Source organism: Dicentrarchus labrax, unplaced genomic scaffold (assembly GCF_905237075.1).
Source record: "Dicentrarchus labrax unplaced genomic scaffold, dlabrax2021, whole genome shotgun sequence".
In the NCBI taxonomy this organism is placed as follows: domain Eukaryota; kingdom Metazoa; phylum Chordata; class Actinopteri; family Moronidae; genus Dicentrarchus; species Dicentrarchus labrax.
Genome location: NW_026136722.1, coordinates 10,395,006 through 10,414,505, shown reverse-complemented (window position 1 = coordinate 10,414,505; position 19,500 = coordinate 10,395,006). Strand labels below are relative to the sequence as shown.

Here is a 19,500-nt window from a genome sequence, read left to right as displayed (position 1 = left end):
CGTAGCCCACATTCTGTTATTCTGTGTTTTTTTTCTTTTTTTTCTCTTTTCTCTACCTGTGTGGGTGTACCATTGCTTCTGTTACACAAGCAGTCAATACATCTACACAAGCTGATGTCATACTTCAGGGGGGACAGTCTGTTCGCATGCACCCAAGTAAGTCCTGTGTTCATGCTTCCTTCTCTGACTCAGTGGTTTAAGCTAGGAGGCATGTGGCTGCTTGTTGCTGAGCTGCAGGTGCAGATCAACCTGAGCTCACCTCCCCACAAAGGAACTATTGTTTTCTCTCAGCCAGGGACACAGGCGGGGTTGACGCAAGCCCGGAAATCTTGTTACAATAATGATGAGTCTTTCAGGGTTTATTTACTGTGTGTGTGGTTGTGTGTCTTTGTGTCAAAGTGTATACTATGCGTGTTCAAGAGCTTGTCACTGTGGATATCGACCCGTCTGTCATGTCGCTCTTAGCTGGTATGCGGATATCCTCGTCAAGCTGGCAGCTCTTACACTAAGTCTCACAGGTTGTGTCATGCCTGCCAAATATTTTCTGTACGAAACAATAATGTTGCACAACACATATCAAATTTTCCACATTATGCCCTCTTTATTGATTCTTGATTGAATTCTCTGCTGTTAACTTCCCCTGAAGGTTGCAGTCCAATTTTCCCTTACTGTTGTTGTGTGATATAATATCGAAGTTGCCATGGCAACTATTTGCATCTCCAAAGTGTGATTTCTTTTTTTTTTCCTATGCTTTGGCATCATACATTGTGCAGTAATGAAACTGCAGATGACAAGATGAGATCCCTTGCAGATTCATTCATTCTTTACCTTTCTGGCTTCTTGCAAACAGCCCGTCCTACTGCCAGTTTACTTGACGTGTGCGTGTGTGTGCGTGCGCGTGTGTGTGTCTGTCTGTCTGCGGTACAGTGATGGCTGCTCATTTGTTAATTGATCCAGCTAGTTGAAGCCGCCAACAGAATGCCAGGGTTTCTAAGCCTTGAAGGGCTGTGATCAGGGATGAGTATCTGTAAGCTGCTTAGCAGGCCTGCTGGGAACTGACAGGAGGCTTTGGCCTGCTTCTCTGCTCCTGTGAGGCACAAGATCAGCAGGCAGGTTGCACCATTGGCAAAAAGGCCTGGTTGTCACCGGTATACAGGAATTTGGGGGGGGGGTTTCTTAACACTGTTAGATTTCTCTGCCCACACTTACATGTTCTTACATGTTTCTGGTGATTAAGAGGTCAACACAATGATTGAAATAGAATTTTACAAATTAGCAGGTCGTTATTTTTATCAGTGTTTATGTCTATGACTGAATGTTAAGCTAATGTTGGTCTTCAGGAATTCATCTTCTGTTGTTTGACTTCTCCGTAACTTACTAAAAGTCCTTATATATACGATAACATAAGATTTGTACATACACTAAGTGGAGGCTGGTTTATAAGCAGATTATGAATGACAATATGTAAGTCAAACACAAGTTTAATTATATAAAATATAAGATAAGTTGTTATTGTTGTACTAATACCTTACATAACAATTTAAAATGTCATCATATCTGCTTAAAACTGCAAATCTAAACCATTTATTAAATGTTTATATACTGCTTACAAATGCTACAGTTAAGAAGGGAACTTACAGTGTTACTGACTTGCTTTCCAAAAATGTCACTTGAGCAATTACATTTTTTTGCAATACATTTTTTGCAGAACTTTAATGACATTTGCATTTATTTTTTTATTTTTGGAGCAGTTGGAGTCCACTCAAGGTCGCTTCAGTGTCGTCTGTCTGTAGCAGTTTGCATTGTACGTGCTGTCTGTTGAGACGGAGACCACTCCAAAGCCCTTTGGTGAAGTTTGTACCGAAACCAATTCAACATAAGTTCAGATTTCACTTGCGCAGCATTTTGAGATGGGTTGAGATGCACTCTTATAGGTTAGCTTTCAAAGGAGGACCCAGCAGGGGAGCGTGAAATGAGATTAAATAAATCTGAAGTGCTGCACTAAAGTATATAGTTCCTAGTTGGCCACAAATGTCCTGTACGTACTTTTTCTATACACTATTAATGTCTGCAGCAACACAGTGATGGATTATATATTACCACAATTCTCTTCCTGTTCTTCTCCACTTCTTTTAATCATGCTTGTTAGTTGCCAAAATTGAATAGATGTTATTTAATAGCTATTTAAATGCCATTGCTTTGCTAATAGATGCTATTTCAATTTTATTCAATTATACTAAAATATGACCTGTCACAACATCATCGATATCAGTGGATATCTCTACTCACTAAAGTCTGCTCACTAAAATCAATATACAGTCATTTGAACTTAATGGAACTATGTTTCCTGACTAATGGAATGCAATCAATATAAACCATTATTAACACTAGCTGATATCGCATGTTCTCACTAGGCAACAGCTAAGGGGCTTTGGACACTTTTGGTCAGGGAAATGTATGCGTGTCTCATTTCTCTGTACATGCTGATCTCACATTGTGTTTCCGCCAGATCTCTATATGTATATGTGTCTTTCGCTCAACGTAGCTCTTTGTGTTCCTTTTCTTGACAATGCTCTGCATATTCAGAAGAGGCAGCCTGTAGGTATATGAAAATAAAAACACTCTCACTAGCTGCATGACCCTCCTTATTGCTTCCTTTTTTTTGGTTATTTCCTTTTCTACTCCTTTTTGTGTGGAGACTTTAACCTTTCTTTGAGGTGTTTTTTTTTTGTTTCTTCTAGAAATCACATTGCCTGATGTTAAGATTAATCAAAGAAAGAAAGGCAATATGTTTGATCTCCACGAGACATCGGTACTTACACGCTTGAAGAACCAGAATTTAATTTTAAGCATTTTGTCTCCCCCATTTTTTGTACTTGTCATCACTTGTTATTGTTTCATTTTCTCTGTTTTCTGTTATCTTGTACCAAAAAACAAACTTTCATCATGTTCTTCGTTGTCCCAGTTACAAGTCACTTGTCCCGTATGTTTGTGTGTCTTGTGTTACTGCATGAGCTTTGCACGCTGGGGTCTCTGTTTCTCTCTCTTGCTTCTCTTGTTTCTTCCCTTTTTCTTTCTCTAGTTTCCACCTTTCTCCTTTCTGTTTTTCTGCTCTAGGGATGCTTGTGCTGTTGAGTGTTCTTCATGTGTTTCTCCCTGTCTCCCTCTTTCTCTCTGTGCAGGGGATGTGCTGTTCCAGATGGCTGAGGTCCACAGACAGATCCAAGTGCAGCTAGAGGAGATGGTTGGTATTCTAAGCTCAAAGGGTTTTTAGCTGTGTGCTTCAACGCTACAGCACCCTCTATAAACCTCAGGCTCTGTGAAAGGTCTCTGTGTAATGTGATATTTTAACAGAAGTTCAGACACAACAACAACTTATTGCAGCAATACATTTTAGTTTGGTGATGTGGCTCTGCTCTGTGATGTTCCACAACAAATTTGCCGGGCCGTGACACAGATTTGTCCCTGTGGGCAGTACAAGGAATACATGATAATTAAATGAACATGAACTTATATTGAATGAACAGACATGCTGAGCTCATATAAGTCCAAAATGCTTACACAGGAGGTGGCTGGGGAATTTGAGTGAGTTAATTGAACAGTAATTCAGGGTAATATGTGCTTTATGGTGAGTTATTCACAGTCAATATCAAGTTCATTAGTGTGTGTCTGGTATAGAGGAAGGGCTGTGGATGCCCTGGTGTTTGAGTACCCTGAGATCACTGAGGCATCCACAAGCCAGCTGCCTGTAAAGGCTAGGTTCTTTTTTTTTGTCTATATACCCTATTCCTATACTCACTGTCCATATGTATGTACTCCTTCCTCTTTTCCATAAAGATCGTCCAGCGTTTGCTTCCCAGAATCCAATCTTGAAAATTGGGAACAAAATTCACAGTCCTTGCTCGCTTTCAGCCACTAAAAACTTTAAAAAAAATTATAAAAAAAAGTTTGTTTTCTTCAAATATGATCTTTGTAGTATTGCTGGGATTCTGTTCATTAAACAATATCATATAAATGTGAAGGAAATGGTAACCTATTGCACATACATTGACCACTATATAGAAATGAATGTCAACAGAGCAGAGATTGAACATTTGATTCAGATTTGGTTGCCTGTTCTTCAGGCAGGTCAGTTTACAATCTAGTGACTAAATATTGTGTCAGATAGCACTGAATCTGTGACTCTGACAGTGATTTGCAAGCTGAGAGAAGCTTCACAGGCCGGTACTTTGTTGGTAAAACATTTATTCAGTAACTGAGTAAACTAGTATAACGCATGTATTTTAATAACTTATTTGTCTATTGCGTGGTGTGAAACTCTGTTTTTTTACCTCTGCATCCACATGCAGAATCCTTTTAATGATTTAGTCATTGAACTAACAATCATTAGCATTTCATTTAACTGTTTTGTGCTTCCTCCACAGTTAAAATCCTTCCACAACGAGCTGCTCTCCGAGCTGGAAAAGAAGGTGGATCTGGATGCTCGTTATCTGACTGTGAGTATCTGACTGGCTCACTCTCCCAATCCAATAAATGCCTATTTTAGCTCATTGTGGTACTTTATGTTATGTTACATCAGATCTGTGGAGGCCTAATTTGACTGAAGCGATAACCGAGATGGAGGTGAAGTTGTGTTTTAACATCTGGATCAAAGTCTATCTCTGAGACAATTAGAGGATGTGTCTGTGAAAAAAGAGATGCTTTGAAATAACATTTCAAGTCTACTCACCCGTCAAGGGTAGACTGATTATAATAAACCCCCACTGCAGTGTGTATGTGTATGTGTATGTGTATGTGTATGTGTATGTGTAAGCACTGTGGAGCTGGTCTACATGTGATATCTTTAGAATGAGTGGGTTGTAGCCTGAGTGTAGAGCAGCACTGCTGTGCGTTGTTTTGGGGGATGGGATAACGTTGCCATTATTATATTGTATTGTTGGAAGGACCACGTTACGACGTGCTTCAGCTCACAGTCACTCACTCACGCACACGCACACACACACACACACACACACACACACACACACACACACACACACACACACACACACACACACAACAAGGATTTGTTTGTGACTCATTTAGGCTCCTTTTATCAGTAAAATCAGATGTTGTCATGTTGAGTTCAAATGAAAACCATTTACAAGTCATTTTTGACTCCTTACACATCTGCCAAATGTATGTTTGCTGTCTAAATTGATATGGAAAAGCATATGGAAATATTTTTGCTTTTTACAGTAGTTCAGACGCATCAACCATTTCAAACATTTCTATCCTGGCCTATCCCCGAGGTTTTAACATCCATTACTTTTAATGAATTTCCCACAGATCTGCCGCAGTGATAATAGCAGTCATTTTGCTTCAGACTTTGTGAATTAATCATCCGAAATTTTGACTGAGTTCAAAAAGAGTAAAGGGAAATCTTGCTGTTTTCTAAGAGTGGTGTGTGTGTGTGTGTGTGTGTGTGTGTGTGTGTGTGTGTGTGTGTGTGTGTGTGTGTGTGTGTGTGTGTGTGTGTGTGTGTGTGTGTGTGTGTGTGTGTGTGTGTGTGTGTGTGTGTGTGTGTGTGTGTGTGTGTGTGTGTGTGTGTGTGTGTGTGTGCGCTCCCAGCGGTGCATCTCTCTCTGTCTCTTTCTCTTATCTCACATAATGACTTATCAGGGCTTTTACAACACTCTTCCATCATTACACAGAGGTCAGAATTTGGGCATAAACGTAAAATGCATTAAAAATAAGGAGACTGTGGATTACAAAATGAAGAGGAGCTTTTTATGGCACATAAGCTGTAAAGGACAATGGTCAGATTCTTCAAGTGTACCAAAGTTCATCTACTGTTTCTTGCTTTGTTTCTAATCAGATTTAATCACACTAATTATCTGTCTGCAGTAATGGCCAGTGATTGAGAGTCGTGGGTTACTGGTGCTGGCAACAAAAGTCAACAGGCTTTTGCTTTGTTAATTAGGAGGAACATTCCAGCTCAATGATTCGTATACTAGGGATGTTATCTTGTTTACCCAATTTGACCCTATAAACTAAGGGCAAACTTTTCACAATACCCAATTGTATTTTCCTTCTAACCATCGATACACTGCATGATCTATGTGATGGGGATTTTCCACTGGGGAGCCTCGGTTTCTTGGAGTTGAACTGTCGATATGGATAGCAGAGCAATGCATACTGGTTGTACTGCTTTCTCACAAGGAAATGGAGGGAATGAAAGGATGAGTCATTCGTTGTTAATGGGTTCGGAAAATTAAAGGACAGCAGAGGAATTTAAAATGTTAAATAAAGTTGTTTAGAGCTTCCAGTTCAGCTCAGGCCTATAGATCTAATACCACCCATCTCTGTTATGAAGTCCAAACACTGTATGTGTCATGCTGCTAGTCTTCCAGTGAAAACAACAGCTTCGTCTCGGCTCATTTTCAGCCAAACAATACCTAGAGGGATACCTACATCCTCAGTGTCTTACAGTATGCAAATGTGGGTGTTGAACCCTCATGCATGTGCTCTCCTCCGCCAATTTTGCCTCGTAGAGAAACCACATGAGCTTTGTCACACCAGGCACAGTTACTATAGCAACAGAGCCGGTACAGCCCGGAAACAAAGTTGTTTTTCTGAATAAATAAATAATTAAATAAGTAAATTAAATGAATTAAATAAACAAACTCTGGCTGTAAAATGACTAGGCTAGTCACTTTGCTTGTTCTACAAATCACACTTTAGTTTTTACTTTGCAGGCTGCCACGGATGTCTGTTATTCTCACTACGCGAAGAAAATGCACTTGAAATCTGCTTGAAATGGGTAATCAATTGCAGTCGATGTTTTAAGAGACACAATCACGAGCTGTGTTGTTGCAAAATCAAACCCTGGAAGACAAATAATGAGCAAACATCAGAAAAAAATGCCCGAATTTGTTTGTTTCCTTAATTGAAAAGATTGCTTTCGCAAGTCAAAGCCTTGGTAAATGCACCAACAATCCCTGAAATGTTCTGATGGTTTGAATATCTAAAGCTATATCTAAAGTTTCAAGGCTCTGCAAGATGATTTCCATATTGTCATAAAATGAGTGGAATCCAATGGCTGTTTGTGAAGTAGGAATTAACCTTAAAAACTTTCAGAAATGGGTTGGCTGTAGTGGTACATATTTACGGCCCACCCTCTTTCATAAAGGCTTTTTAATTTGTGGTCCTAATTTAGTGTTTGTGCTCTGCCTGTTGCCCCACGTAGGCTGCCCTGAAGAAATACCAGATGGAACACAAGAGCAAAGGGGAGAGTCTGGAGAAGTGCCAGGCTGAACTGAAGAAGCTGCGCAGGAAGAGCCAGGGCAGCAAGAACCCCTCCAAGTATGGCGAGAAGGAGATGCAGGTGAGCCTCTTGTTGGGCTTTTGCACAAAGCCTGATACTGCATTAGTTGTGAAATGAAGATGTCTCATATAACCATTACAAATGGACTCCCAATTGTGAAGAGCTACTGCAAAAGAGAGAAGGAAAAAAAATACCCAGAAATGACAAAAACTAAATATATAAAAAACAAAAACTAAATATATAAAAAAAAAAAAAAAAAAATATAAACACTCAAGCCAGTTCGTAGCACTGTTGTAGTTAGTTTAAGCAGACTTTGCATGCATGTGGGTGACTGTTGGAGCTTCATGAGTCTTGGTGCAAAATAATGACTTTATTCTTCATAAAGTAAAGCACAAAACAGCAAGGATGGGGGTGGATGCAGTGGCGACGAGGTGCCCTGAGTGGGAAGGCAAATAGTGGAGGTTTGATTATGAATTGTGTGCCCTTGCCAATCGTTGGTACATCTACACACATACAGCGGGCGCATAGACACACACGTGAAAAAGAAAATAAGTCAGCAGCACTAATTGATGTACTAGAAGAGTACGCATTTACTTCAGCCAATGTGCTTCGGCTTTGATCAAGGTTTTTAACAGAATGAGCAAAGCTTGTGTATACATGACAAAATAGCTGACTTAATTATCCAAAGAGGCTTAGGTAAGATGGCAAATTTTCTAAGGTTGGTGTACCTGAACACACAGACATTTCAGAATAAATGCCTACAGCAGAATGCTATTTACCAAGATTTTTACAAGTTGCCATATTTATGGTTATAGTTAGTTTTATAGTTATTATGTCATCTTCTAAGTTTCCTTAAACTGTATATAAGAAGACGTGTTTTTGATGTTAATTAGCTATTATTTTTAAGTTTTGTTTCAACTTTCTGTGCATTTAGTCATAGATATCTTAGTCAGAAGCCCCATAAGTCTTTATTTTTTCAGTTGTAGATCTTTATTAGTCACCAACAGTGACAGGAAAGGCAGACAGGAAATGGGGGGTTGGGGGGGAGAGAGGTATGACATGCAACAAAGGTCAATGGCTGTAATCATACTACAGACGACATGTTGCATGTGTGGTGTAACCATTCAGCTACGGAGGCACTCCCCATATGAATGTCATGTGAAGACTCATTAAGCTGCTAATTTTCTGTATATGTGGATTTATTTTTATATATAAGTCTGGTTTGAACAGAAACCATGTAAAAAGTCTCTAGGTGACATGGCACACAGAGTGCCTGCTTGTGTAGCTGCTACATATGGATAAATTGCTTTCAAGAACAATATTTTTTAGCTACTGTTTCAGTCTTCTGGAGTCAGACAGCAAACATTCACAACTTGTCAGAATGATTATATGTCAAACCGAAGCAGTCACATGATTCACTGAGGGAACAAAGCAGAATTTGCTCTGGGCGTCATCACTCATGTGATTATTTCCATAGTAAAGCAACCTCTGACAGAGCACCTCAGGAGAATTGGTTTTTGATTTGTTGTAATGAACCTTCAGAGTTAAACATAACTTAATTAGTTATCTTTCACATTTAGTTTTCTGTCAATAGACACCACATAGACACACACACATTCGCCTGCAAGGACGCACCATTTCTGTATTAAACCCTTATTGTAGGCCTTCACTGTGGTGTTGTTTACAAGTTATTTATTGGTTCAGTCCTGTAGCCAGTGTTTCTGTCAAACTGAAGAAATGATGCTGCAGAAAATGGCGACAGTGATGATTGTTCCTTCACAAGGATTTCACTGGAAACTGGAAGTCTGTCTGCCTGGAGGGATGGAAACTAACAGGTCGAGGCTTGCAGGGTAATTGCTGAGCTCCTGTTGGTCTTGCTGTGAAGTGTGGCCGGCCATAACAGAATCAGATGGATAGCTGGGCCAGAAACATGATTCTACCACCACTTATGTATACAGTGTTGTAGAGTCCACTGGGTATAAAACTTTGCTCTTTGCTACCTGGGTTATAGAAGAAGGCGCCCCCTCTGTCCAGGGCTCAGAGTTTATACAGTCACACACATCTACCCTTTCCTTTCTGGGATGGTATGGCAGCGCTGGATTGGTCTGATTGCTGTATCAAATTGAGTTTGTTCCACTGTGTCTTAAGGCATTAAATTTGGCAGTGTGTGCAGCAGTCAAGTTTTGCATGGAGCTGGGCTTGTGATGTGGGCGTGGGGTGGGTTGGTGGGATATTTGAATGCACCAAGCCAGGAAATCTCAGTCAAGAATGGCAAGTTGTTACATGTCCCTGACTGACGGCCTCATGTTGGATCATTAGGCCCTCGGATAGGTTCCCAGCATAACATGAAGCACCATGAATCGTTTATTGCAGATCAGAGGTTTGTCCAAAAATAAAAATACGTCTGGGGCTAATTTAAAGTTTGTCTTAAGGGGTTACAAAAGGCCACGAGGGCATTAACGGCATGTGTTGAAATGTTATTCTTCCACAAAGGAAAGATTGATATTCTTGCCACCTCTTGGCAATTTCCGTAATAGACTTTGATATTTTATTTGTTCTAATTGGAAGTTTGGCTTGATGATGACAGCAGACAAAAGTTCAGTGGTTCACCCAAAGCTTTAGGATTTGTCCTCCGAGTACTTTTATGACATATTTTATTGCCAGTAGTTCAGACTGAATGAGACAGTATTTTGCTCTGGATCAAAGTAGATGCGGCGACAGTGGGACTAAGGCCAAACCACTTGCTCGGCACAAAAGCCCAACAATTTAAACTTGCTGCATATTGGACATGGAGAGTGGTAGCATTACCCAGCACTATTATTGAGTCTGTATGGCTGATCAATTGGGCCCGTCTGCGCAGAAGAGCGAGCTCATCAGGCTCTGGACTCATAACACACAGTCGGTTAGCAGGGAAAAGGAAAATCAATCTCCCTTTCTCATTTTCAGCCTGCTCACTTTCACTGATCATATCACAGCTGTGGGCGTGTGAGAGAAAAGTCAACTAGTTTGTGCCAGAGTCCCCCGGGGTGGACGACACACAGAGAGGGAGAGAGCCCTGCACTCCCTCAAGACCCGCGCTTCACAGTGACAATCATCCACCTAACAAGGCTTAGATAGTGACCAACTACAGATGTGTTGTCTGAGAGTGTTTAGTGTAATTTGTGTGGACAGAGATGGGTTCTTTCAGGCACTAAGAGGCAGTTGAGAAAGTACAGTACAAGTAAAAGTTGCTAAGGCGAGCTCAACATTCCCTCCCCCTCGTCCTCCTCCACCACATCTGTGTTATTGTAGCAGATGAGAAGTTTTCCTTTTTATCTCGTCTCTTTTCATTAAAAAGTAAAGTGTGTCTGGCAACGGACGCAGATGGCGGCCGCATTTCATTGATCGCTCTCTCTCCCTCTCTCTCTCACACACACACACGCTATGCTGTTGTCTCTCCCACTTCTGTCTGTCTCTTTGTCTGTCTTTCCTCCACTCCCTGTTCTCTCCTGCCATAAGACACTTTCACTGTGCCGTCTCATCAATGGGTAAAGCCCCTGCCAAAATGATAATCAGCTCATTATGTAGTTCAGTGAAGTGGACCAAGAAACCGTAGAAAGGAGGGTTTCATCTTGATAAACTCCTTTGCACTGCATAGGCTGTTAATAAGAACCCAGACAGAGATATAGAGAGACGGAGTTCAGGATTCAGAATTAATATCTCAAGATGTTTGATAAGCCCAGGGTTTCTTCAGCATGGTAGCATCAAATTGAAATGTGATTCCAACCGGGAATGTTGGTGATTCATATAAACACAGAAAAAAAGGTGTTGTTAACGTGCAAGTGTGGTAAATAAGGACTAATAAACACACACACACAGCACATTTAAGCAGGTACTGTAGGTGTAGGTGCTTTCTGTTGTGCCCGGGAGCGTCACAGTACAATTCTTTTGATTCGAAAGAGTGCTGATGATGAGGGAAGAGAAGAGCAGACCTAAGCAGCTCTTAACACTGCAGGAAAAAATTGCTTTTGAATCCCTATAGGAATAAAAAGGAGTATAAACAGGTTTGTATTGTGAAGCCCTCCCTTTCCCAGGGCTTGTAATCACCAGAAACTGATTTTGTCCTGAATGTGTCAAAGTAAGGGGACACACAGATCAGTTAAATTCTGAATGTAAGAACTGCATCGATATGCAGCAGGTTTCATTTATATTCATAACCTTTGCAAAACAAGTCACTCCAGCTATGATGTAACCTGAGGTCGCTCAGATATAATAGTGGCTGGTGTCTGCCTAGGCTTTTCCCACTGCACTCATTGTCTTGGGTTACTTTAGTGACCTTTTGAATGCTTGGAGAATTGGGCCATGTGGATTTGACAGAAGCAGAGGACTCTTCACCTCGTTGAGGTCATGCTCAGCCCTTTAACTGAACTCAGTGCCTGTCAAGAACTAAAACCAACAACGTACTGAACCAGTTTCAGAATACTTACAGTACTTGAGATTAAGGTGCATGGAATAAGGTCAGGCTCTTGCTTGATTAGACAGATTGGCTCTGTGGATTTGTGTAATGGTTTTGGTAGATTTCTTCCCATACTAATACAAAAGGGCCATTCCTCAAAATGTGTTTTGTCCAGTATCATTAAGCCACTTAAACTATTCCTCCACACGTTGAATTACAATGAACTAACCTTGTGGATGGTGGCAGTAGGGAAGTAGTGTGCTCTAGTGGTTACTAAATGAAATACATCTGCCTCATGTGGTGGCACCACAGGAACTTACATTTGGCTGCAGGGAGAAACTCCAACTCAACAAACTTCATTAGTCCTTGCATTGCTCTTTGTGGGATTTCAAGTAAAACTTTCTAAAATGTACTCTAATGCTGTGAGAATAGTTAACTTGAGGAAATATTAATCACATCACAGCACCAACAGCCTCATGGATTATGATCATTTCTTCTCTCGGGTGGCTGAGACTGAAATGACAAAAGTAACTGAATCATCCATAAACTCGATGCTGTACTTGTCTTTACCATTTCTCAATATAGAAAGATATTGGGAGTTGTGTGTCAACAAACAAGGTTGACATTTTTACCACCGTAAGCATACGGTTCATTTGGGGATTACCCATGCCTATGTGTGTTTGATTTCAGTTATATATGAGAATCATACACCCCACAACAAACTCAAAACAAGCCAATACCCCAAAGAAAAGTTCGGTCTAGGTCAAATCACTGCAAGTATATATAACGCATTATTCTAGGTCAAATATTTAACAGCAGATGTTACACTATTAAAGCCATGAAGCTGGACACAGTCGACCTACTTTAAGAGTACAGTATCTGAAACTTTCAGGAACCAACATGCAAACTCTGCTGTTTGTAAAACACAATACCTGGCATACGTGTATGCACACGCTCACAAAAATGCTTAAATGCCACTTCCTCTTCAAAATAAGACTCCCCGCAGCTTCTCACCAGCGTTACTGACCGTGTGTGTGTGTGTGTGTGTGTGTGTGTGTGTGTGTGTGTGTGTGTGTGTGTGTGTGTGTGTGTGTGTGTGTGTGTGTGTGTGTGTGTGTGTGTGTGTGTGTGTGTGTGTGTGTGTGTGTGTGTGTGTGTGTGTGTGTGTGTGTGTGTGTGTGTGGAACTCGGTAAGACATTTCCATCTGACATTTCCCATTTTTAGAGCGCTGATGCTAAGACAAACTGACAGCGCCAGACCCCCCCCACCACCCTTCTGGTGCTGTTACTCACTCTTATACACACATTAACACACCTGTTATTTGTTATTGTCCAACATATAAAATGGATTAGAGGGTCTTTGTGAACAGTCCCTCCTCCACACTGCGGGATCTTCAGTCATAATTACCTTGCCTCGGTAGCACTCGGCAGGGAAAATCTGGCCAGAGAAAGTTACTGAGTAAGGCTCTTTCCTTGCACAACTATTACCGCCACGGTGCACTTAACCCATAATTGCTCCAGTGGAGCTGTGCAGTGATTGGCAGTACAAGACTGTGCTGTGCTGAGCAGCTCCTAAGTGTGAACGTGTGTAATTGTGTGAATGTGAAGCAGGTTAGCTAGCTGCTTGGGCACTTTCCTTGTCAGACCTTCTGTCCATTGGCTTTACCTACTAAGTGCGGAAAGTGTTTGTTTTTTTCTTGCCATTTTTATTCCTAAGCTATGAAGAACCTGCACCCATAACTAAAACCTTTTTATCACTGTCTCACCTGTAACGGCACATGAAACAGAAAAAATATTAAATGCAAAGATAACTGGCATGTTGTGATTCTTTTGTACAAATCTGTAGATATTATCTCTAAACAAAGTGTCCCAGTTGGTAAATGATGCTCATTTTGTTGAGCATTGTGTGTGTCTTGTGTTTCCCATCAGTTTGTAGAGACCATCAGCAGTAAGCAGACTGAGCTTGACACCTTCATCGCTGAGGGATACAAGACAGCCTTGTCTGAGGAGCGCCGCAGGTACTGCTTCCTGGTAGACCGCCAGTGTGCTGTGGCCAAGAACAGCAGTGCCTACCATGGCAAGGTAAGTCCAAGGAGAGACATGAACGCCATATAATTTAGAATAATTATAAGGATATGTTTAGGAAAAAAGAGTTTTTCACTCAAAAGCTCATCTGGTTAATCAGGACTGTGTGGGTGTGGCTAAATTAGATTTGATTGACAATGATGGCAGCCCCCAGCCATCCTGCTGAATTCTGATTGGTGCACAGAAATACATTACATCTTGTTTTCCAACTGAGCCCTGCCTACTTGCAGTCAGTGAGAAAGGAAAGGACAAACAAGAAAATATGGAAATTTCTCTCATTTGCCAGCAGACTTGTTCAAACTTTGACTGAACATAGTGTGTCCATCGGCTTGTTCCTCATAGCAACAAGCTGATTAAGGAAATTCAGTAAAGGCTGTGCACAGATATGAGTTTATGGTCAGAATAAGCATTTCCTCCAATAATTTGTTCAATCATAAAATAATTGTTTGCAGTGGCATCTCAGTCACTAATGGAGCTGAGCCTGTATTAGTTATTCGGATCTTTTAGCTAATCAGGAAGACATTTTCTGTCCATTATGTTCAAAAAGGGACATGTGCAGAGCTTGTTAGGTCAATTCACAAAACTTAACTTATTCCCTTTGTGCAATGGTCTTGACTCAAGCCAGCTACTCCCAATCTGTCATCTCTGTTTGAGTTGAAACTCACCTGCTGTAGACCATTGTTCAGAGAGAAGAGCGTACTAGGAGATGTATAATTCAAAGTCGCATTAGCTTTGACCGCTCATAGGGGCCTCTTCATTTTAAAAATTCATTAAGACTGTAGACAATGCCCAGCTGACAGGCACATCTGAAGCTGTAATCCATCACTGCACCTTCCAGCGTCTGGCCACCTTTTTGTGTAGAGAACTGCTTCGCTTGTTCGTTAATAGGAATAGGCATCAAAACGCTGAATGTAGAGAAAGACGGATTGAAATCAAAGCTCGGTGCAATGAACAGGACAAGAGTTGCAAACTGTTTCTCAGCCATATTGTTTACAACAGTCACTGGGGAATTGTATAATACCTGCTTGTTATTTTCACATTGCTGTTGACATTTGAAGCAAAGAACCTTTGAATCCAAACAGACTCTCCCTATATCATCCATCAAAGGTAATGGAGCATTATTAAGCAGGATTTAGTCTTTTTCCATGCTCATTTTTGTGTTTATGTCTGTATGTGTTTGTGCTACAAATGTATGTCTATCCATTACCCAAGAATTTGATATTCTTGGGTAATGGAGTACATCAGTCTCCTGGGATTACTGGTGGGTGTGAACCGCCAGCCTGAAGATGTGGTTGGAGGAAGAGTGTGTGTGTGTGTGTGTGTGTGTGTGTGTGTGTGTGCGTGTGCGTGTGCGTGTTTGCTTTTTTTCAACATGGAGTCTAGTCATTAATCAGGATGGGGGTGTGCGTGGGAAGAGTTCACCTTCAGCAAACTGAAGAACCCTCTCCCAGAGGGTTCCTAGTGTGTATTTGTCTGTGTGCAAAGTGTGTGTGAGAGAGAGAGAGAAAGAGATATAAATTAGCACATACAAAGGGACAAAACCGTTTTGTCTTTTGTATGTGTGTGCATGCGTGTGTACTGTACAGTCATGCACAAATGCATGCATTTCTGTCTGTCCGTTAAACTGTCATTTATATGGTTGTAGAAAGAACAGCCGTGTCCACAGGCTGTGAGATGCTGGAGTGGGCAGCTTGGTTGTATGTTAGTCTGTCCCACATCCTCACCCACGCAGCACATTATCATAGCTGTGCAAAGGGCATTGGTCAAGGATACGGAGTGAGGAAAAACCTTGGAGAACTGAATTTTTTATTTATTTTTTTATTTTTTCTATTAGAGAAGAGGGTGGAAATTAAAGGTTTAATAAAATATGTGCTAAACTTTCTCTGGTTACACTGCTGCGACATTGATATTTTTTTTTCTTCAATCTTTCCTTCCTCCTTCCAGGGTAAAGACCTTCTGACCCAGAAGATCCCAGTGTGGCAACAGGCTTGCTCAGACCCCAACAAGCTGCCAGAGAGGGCCATGCTCTTGGCCCAGCAGATGGGCTCTGCCGCCCTCGGGGGCACAAGCCCCCTGCATACCTCCAAATCCAACCTGGTCATCTCAGACCCTATCCCTGGGGCCCAGCCTCTTCCTGTGCCCCCAGAGCTGGCTGTCTTCATGGGCAGTGGCCTGGGACACCCAGCGGTGGGTTTAGGGACTTTTAGCCCGAGCAAATACTTACATTTTTATTTTGAATTCTGTAGTCTTTGATAAGACATCACAGACTTAGAATGTATGGCAATTTATTAAGAAATTGTTCTTGTTTTTCTTAAGAGAACTTACAATTTCCTGATTTCCTTTCCACCACTGTGAAGGAGCTTCCCTCCATGAAGATGCAAATCAAACAAACCTCTCTCTCTCATCTCACTTTAAAGACGACACTCAAGTTAATGAGCTGTTTAGAGTCTATGTTTCAGCAGCTGACAGACTACACTTAGATGAACTCTCACTAGACTTCAAAATCGACTCCAAACTTATAATTTATCAGGATGAATTAATATGAACGCAGCAGATGTTAATCATAACATATCATCGCTTTGACTTAGTCTAAATAATTCATGAAGTAATTGCATGCTGTAGCCATTTCCACAATTTTACTTATCCACTTGTTTGTTGCAGAGACTGATGGGCCCTGATGGCATGTCCATGGTCAATGGGACAACAGGAGTCCACGGGGAGGAATATTGGACAGATGGAGGGACTATGTCCGTGTCCCAAGTCAGGCCTTCTTCCCCTCAGACCCAAGCGCAGGGCCAGTCCCAGCCTCAGCCGCAGAGACAGGTCAGCGATGTCTACTCCAACACCCTTCCTGTCCGCAGGCCTGCTCCCGCCAAGAATAAGAACCCCGTGGGTAAGATGTCCAAACACTGCTTGGATTTAATGAGCAACAGTAGCACTGCAGCGAGAAAATTACAAGCAGAATATTTGATTGAGCCTCAAATCTATTCCTATCATTTTACTTAAAAGTATTCTGAGGAGAGTTTTAGCATCACATAAATTCCAATCACAATTAGACTGATATCACCTACAAATTACGTTTAACGCTAAGTGCTAAATTACAGTGTTGGCCGTTGGTTTGGGAAGATTGAGAACCGCTTCTTTTCGGGGTCACAGAGGAGCAGGGAGAGGCAGCAACCTACACCTAGAAATGGTATTCATGTGAAATGTTGGGAGGAGATAGTCTACCAATCATCTCATCTATATTCCGATTTGTTTATGGTGATTATACCAGAGTTTCAGTTAATCTGGCAGTGATATATGGATGCTTACAAATGCTGTTCAAAACGCATTTAAGAAATTGCTAAATTTAGATTATCTGCCTGGCTGCTGACTGTGCCTAAAGAGACATAAATGTTACCTTTAGTCAGAACTGCAGACTCCAGTTATTCAGAGTGTTTGCAACTCTCTGAACTTTCATGTCACCGATCATTGTCTCTGTCCCCAAACTTGTCAGGAGAGACACGGACCCTGCCCAGGTCCAGTTCCATGGCAGCAGGCCTTGAAAAGAACGGGCGCGCCCGGGTCCAGGCCATCTTCTCCCATGCTGCGGGTGACAACGGCACCCTGCTCAGCTTCTCCGAGGGAGATGTCATCACCCTGTTAGTGCCTGAAGCTCGCGATGGCTGGCATTATGGGGAGAATGAGAAGAACAAGATGTAAGTAATGTATTCATTTATTCTATTTTGCCTGAATCCACACTGTGAGACTGGATACATATTTGCTGCACATATAGGTACAGTGTAAGTTTAACAAGGCCTTCGCTTGTCTTAGGCGTGGCTGGTTTCCATTCTCCTACACGCGTGTGCTGCCTGAGAGCGACAGTGAGAAGCTCAAAGTGAAGTATGTAGCATTTTTCTGTCATAAACTGTGTCAACTTAATGAGCCCGAATGAGCCCAAGTCTGAGGCCTTTGTTTTCCTCCCCTCCCAGCCTGCATCATGGGAAAAGTAGCAGCACAGGGAACTTGTTGGAAAATGATGGATCACTGCCCACACCTGACTACGGTCTAACCGCCCGGCTGCTGGCACAGAGCCTAGCACAGACCCGCCCACGCCCCTACAGCATGGCAGGCTTTGGCACACAGGTAACTTAACATGTGTACTATCCATGAAAAACACACAAACACTTGTTACTCTTGCGCAGTTAATTTGTAGCCCCCATCTGGTTTAGTCTTGTGTTGCATAATTGGATATGAGTAATCCTGCAGTAACTGAAAAGGAGACTTTTGCTTGGTCTCTGCTGTCACCTAGTGTTTGTATGCAAGTACAGCAGGTACTTCAATCCTAGGTATACAAGCACACAAAGTAAGAAATATTACTTTTATCTTTTCAGCCTGCTATTGAGGATTATGACGGCCGTTTTGCCACAAGGTAAGTGCCTTTTCTGCCCTGCCCTATGAGAAATGACTGATATGACTGATGCTGCCATCTGAATTGTTTGACTTGTGTAGTTTGAAAGTAGTGGCCTATCAGAAGAAGACACAAGAGCCAATCACCGTAGATAAATTAGATACTATATGCTCTAACACTCAGGAGACAGCCAGGCAGATGCTTTACATATGTAGTGTGCCAATGAAATGGTATATACACATTTTAAGCAGGTTCAGAGATAATTCTCCAAAAGTTAGTGTAGATCCTGAAAAGTGCTTGATTTTTTTTTTGTGTGCTGTTGATGTAGACCATTGTCTCATAAAGCAGTGAACAAAGGAACTGGTGGAGTCAATTGCAGCTGCAAAGCATTAAGACAAATAGTAGACAGTGGCGAGATGGCTCGAGGAAGATCTTGCAAAACAAACAAGGGAAAGTACTGAATCTTTGCTTTGACAATTAATTTGACAGCAATTATCAAAACAGTTGGCCATTATTATTTTTTTCAATTAACTAATCGATTAATAGACTAATAGCTTCAGAACTAGTGAGAAATATAGTTTTGCTCAAGCGATAAATTTGATGTATGCACAGTGTTTCCTTTGATTTTTTCCCCCCCACTGTTTCTATTTCTTTGTCCTTCCCTCTTTGCTCTTGCTTTCTTTTTTTAATAGCTCTTTAAAGTAATGAATGCAGTGTAGCGGGGTCAGTGTCTTAGTTTATTGTCAGAATGCTCTTGGCCCAGTATATCTGCACTGTAATCCTATCAAGTCCTAGCTGACTCACCAAGGCTGAGTGAGGTTGGGGTTAGGAACTATGCTGTGCCTGTTTCTGTCCAATCAGGGAGTGCATCCTTGTGTACATGTATATAAATGTGTGCGTTTGTGTGAGAGACTGTGTGTGTGTGTGAGAGAGGGAAATGGCCTAGAGTGTACGTGCGCTCGTACTGGTGTTTGGTGGAGTACGTGTTGTGACAGTAGACATCATGCTGACTTCATCTCAGTCATCACTGCTTGTCAGCCTGGAGCTTTGGGCACCAGTGTCAAGCTGTTTTACATACTCGTGTCTGCTCTGAGTGTGTTTTTTTCTGTATCGGTATTTTGAGACAACACTGTCCTGCAGGGTGTATTCACCCCAACAGACTAATTTAACACAACATCCCTCCAGCTAAGGAGATGACTTGATTTTCTCATCAACAGTAACTTCTGGGCTTTTTGTCGGCTTCTCAGTGACAGATATTCTCTAAAACTACTTGATTTGGGCAAT

General features: G+C 41.5%; 1 protein-coding gene across 5 annotated transcripts in view; it reads left to right on the top strand.

The window, feature by feature from the left end:
- Positions 1 to 19,500, top strand: part of baiap2a (BAR/IMD domain containing adaptor protein 2a) — a 48,404-nt gene that overhangs the window by 24,439 nt on the left and 4,465 nt on the right. For all 5 annotated transcript variants that reach the window (XM_051387246.1, XM_051387248.1, XM_051387245.1 and 2 more), the window contains exons 4-13: positions 3,183 to 3,244; positions 4,425 to 4,496; positions 7,229 to 7,366; positions 13,671 to 13,823; positions 15,771 to 16,013; positions 16,488 to 16,719; positions 17,323 to 17,524; positions 17,640 to 17,708; positions 17,798 to 17,951; positions 18,200 to 18,237. In XM_051387246.1, the coding sequence (XP_051243206.1) occupies positions 3,183 to 3,244; positions 4,425 to 4,496; positions 7,229 to 7,366; positions 13,671 to 13,823; positions 15,771 to 16,013; positions 16,488 to 16,719; positions 17,323 to 17,524; positions 17,640 to 17,708; positions 17,798 to 17,951; positions 18,200 to 18,237 (1,363 nt within the window). The remainder of the gene's footprint in view (positions 1 to 3,182; positions 3,245 to 4,424; positions 4,497 to 7,228; positions 7,367 to 13,670; positions 13,824 to 15,770; positions 16,014 to 16,487; positions 16,720 to 17,322; positions 17,525 to 17,639; positions 17,709 to 17,797; positions 17,952 to 18,199; positions 18,238 to 19,500) is intronic.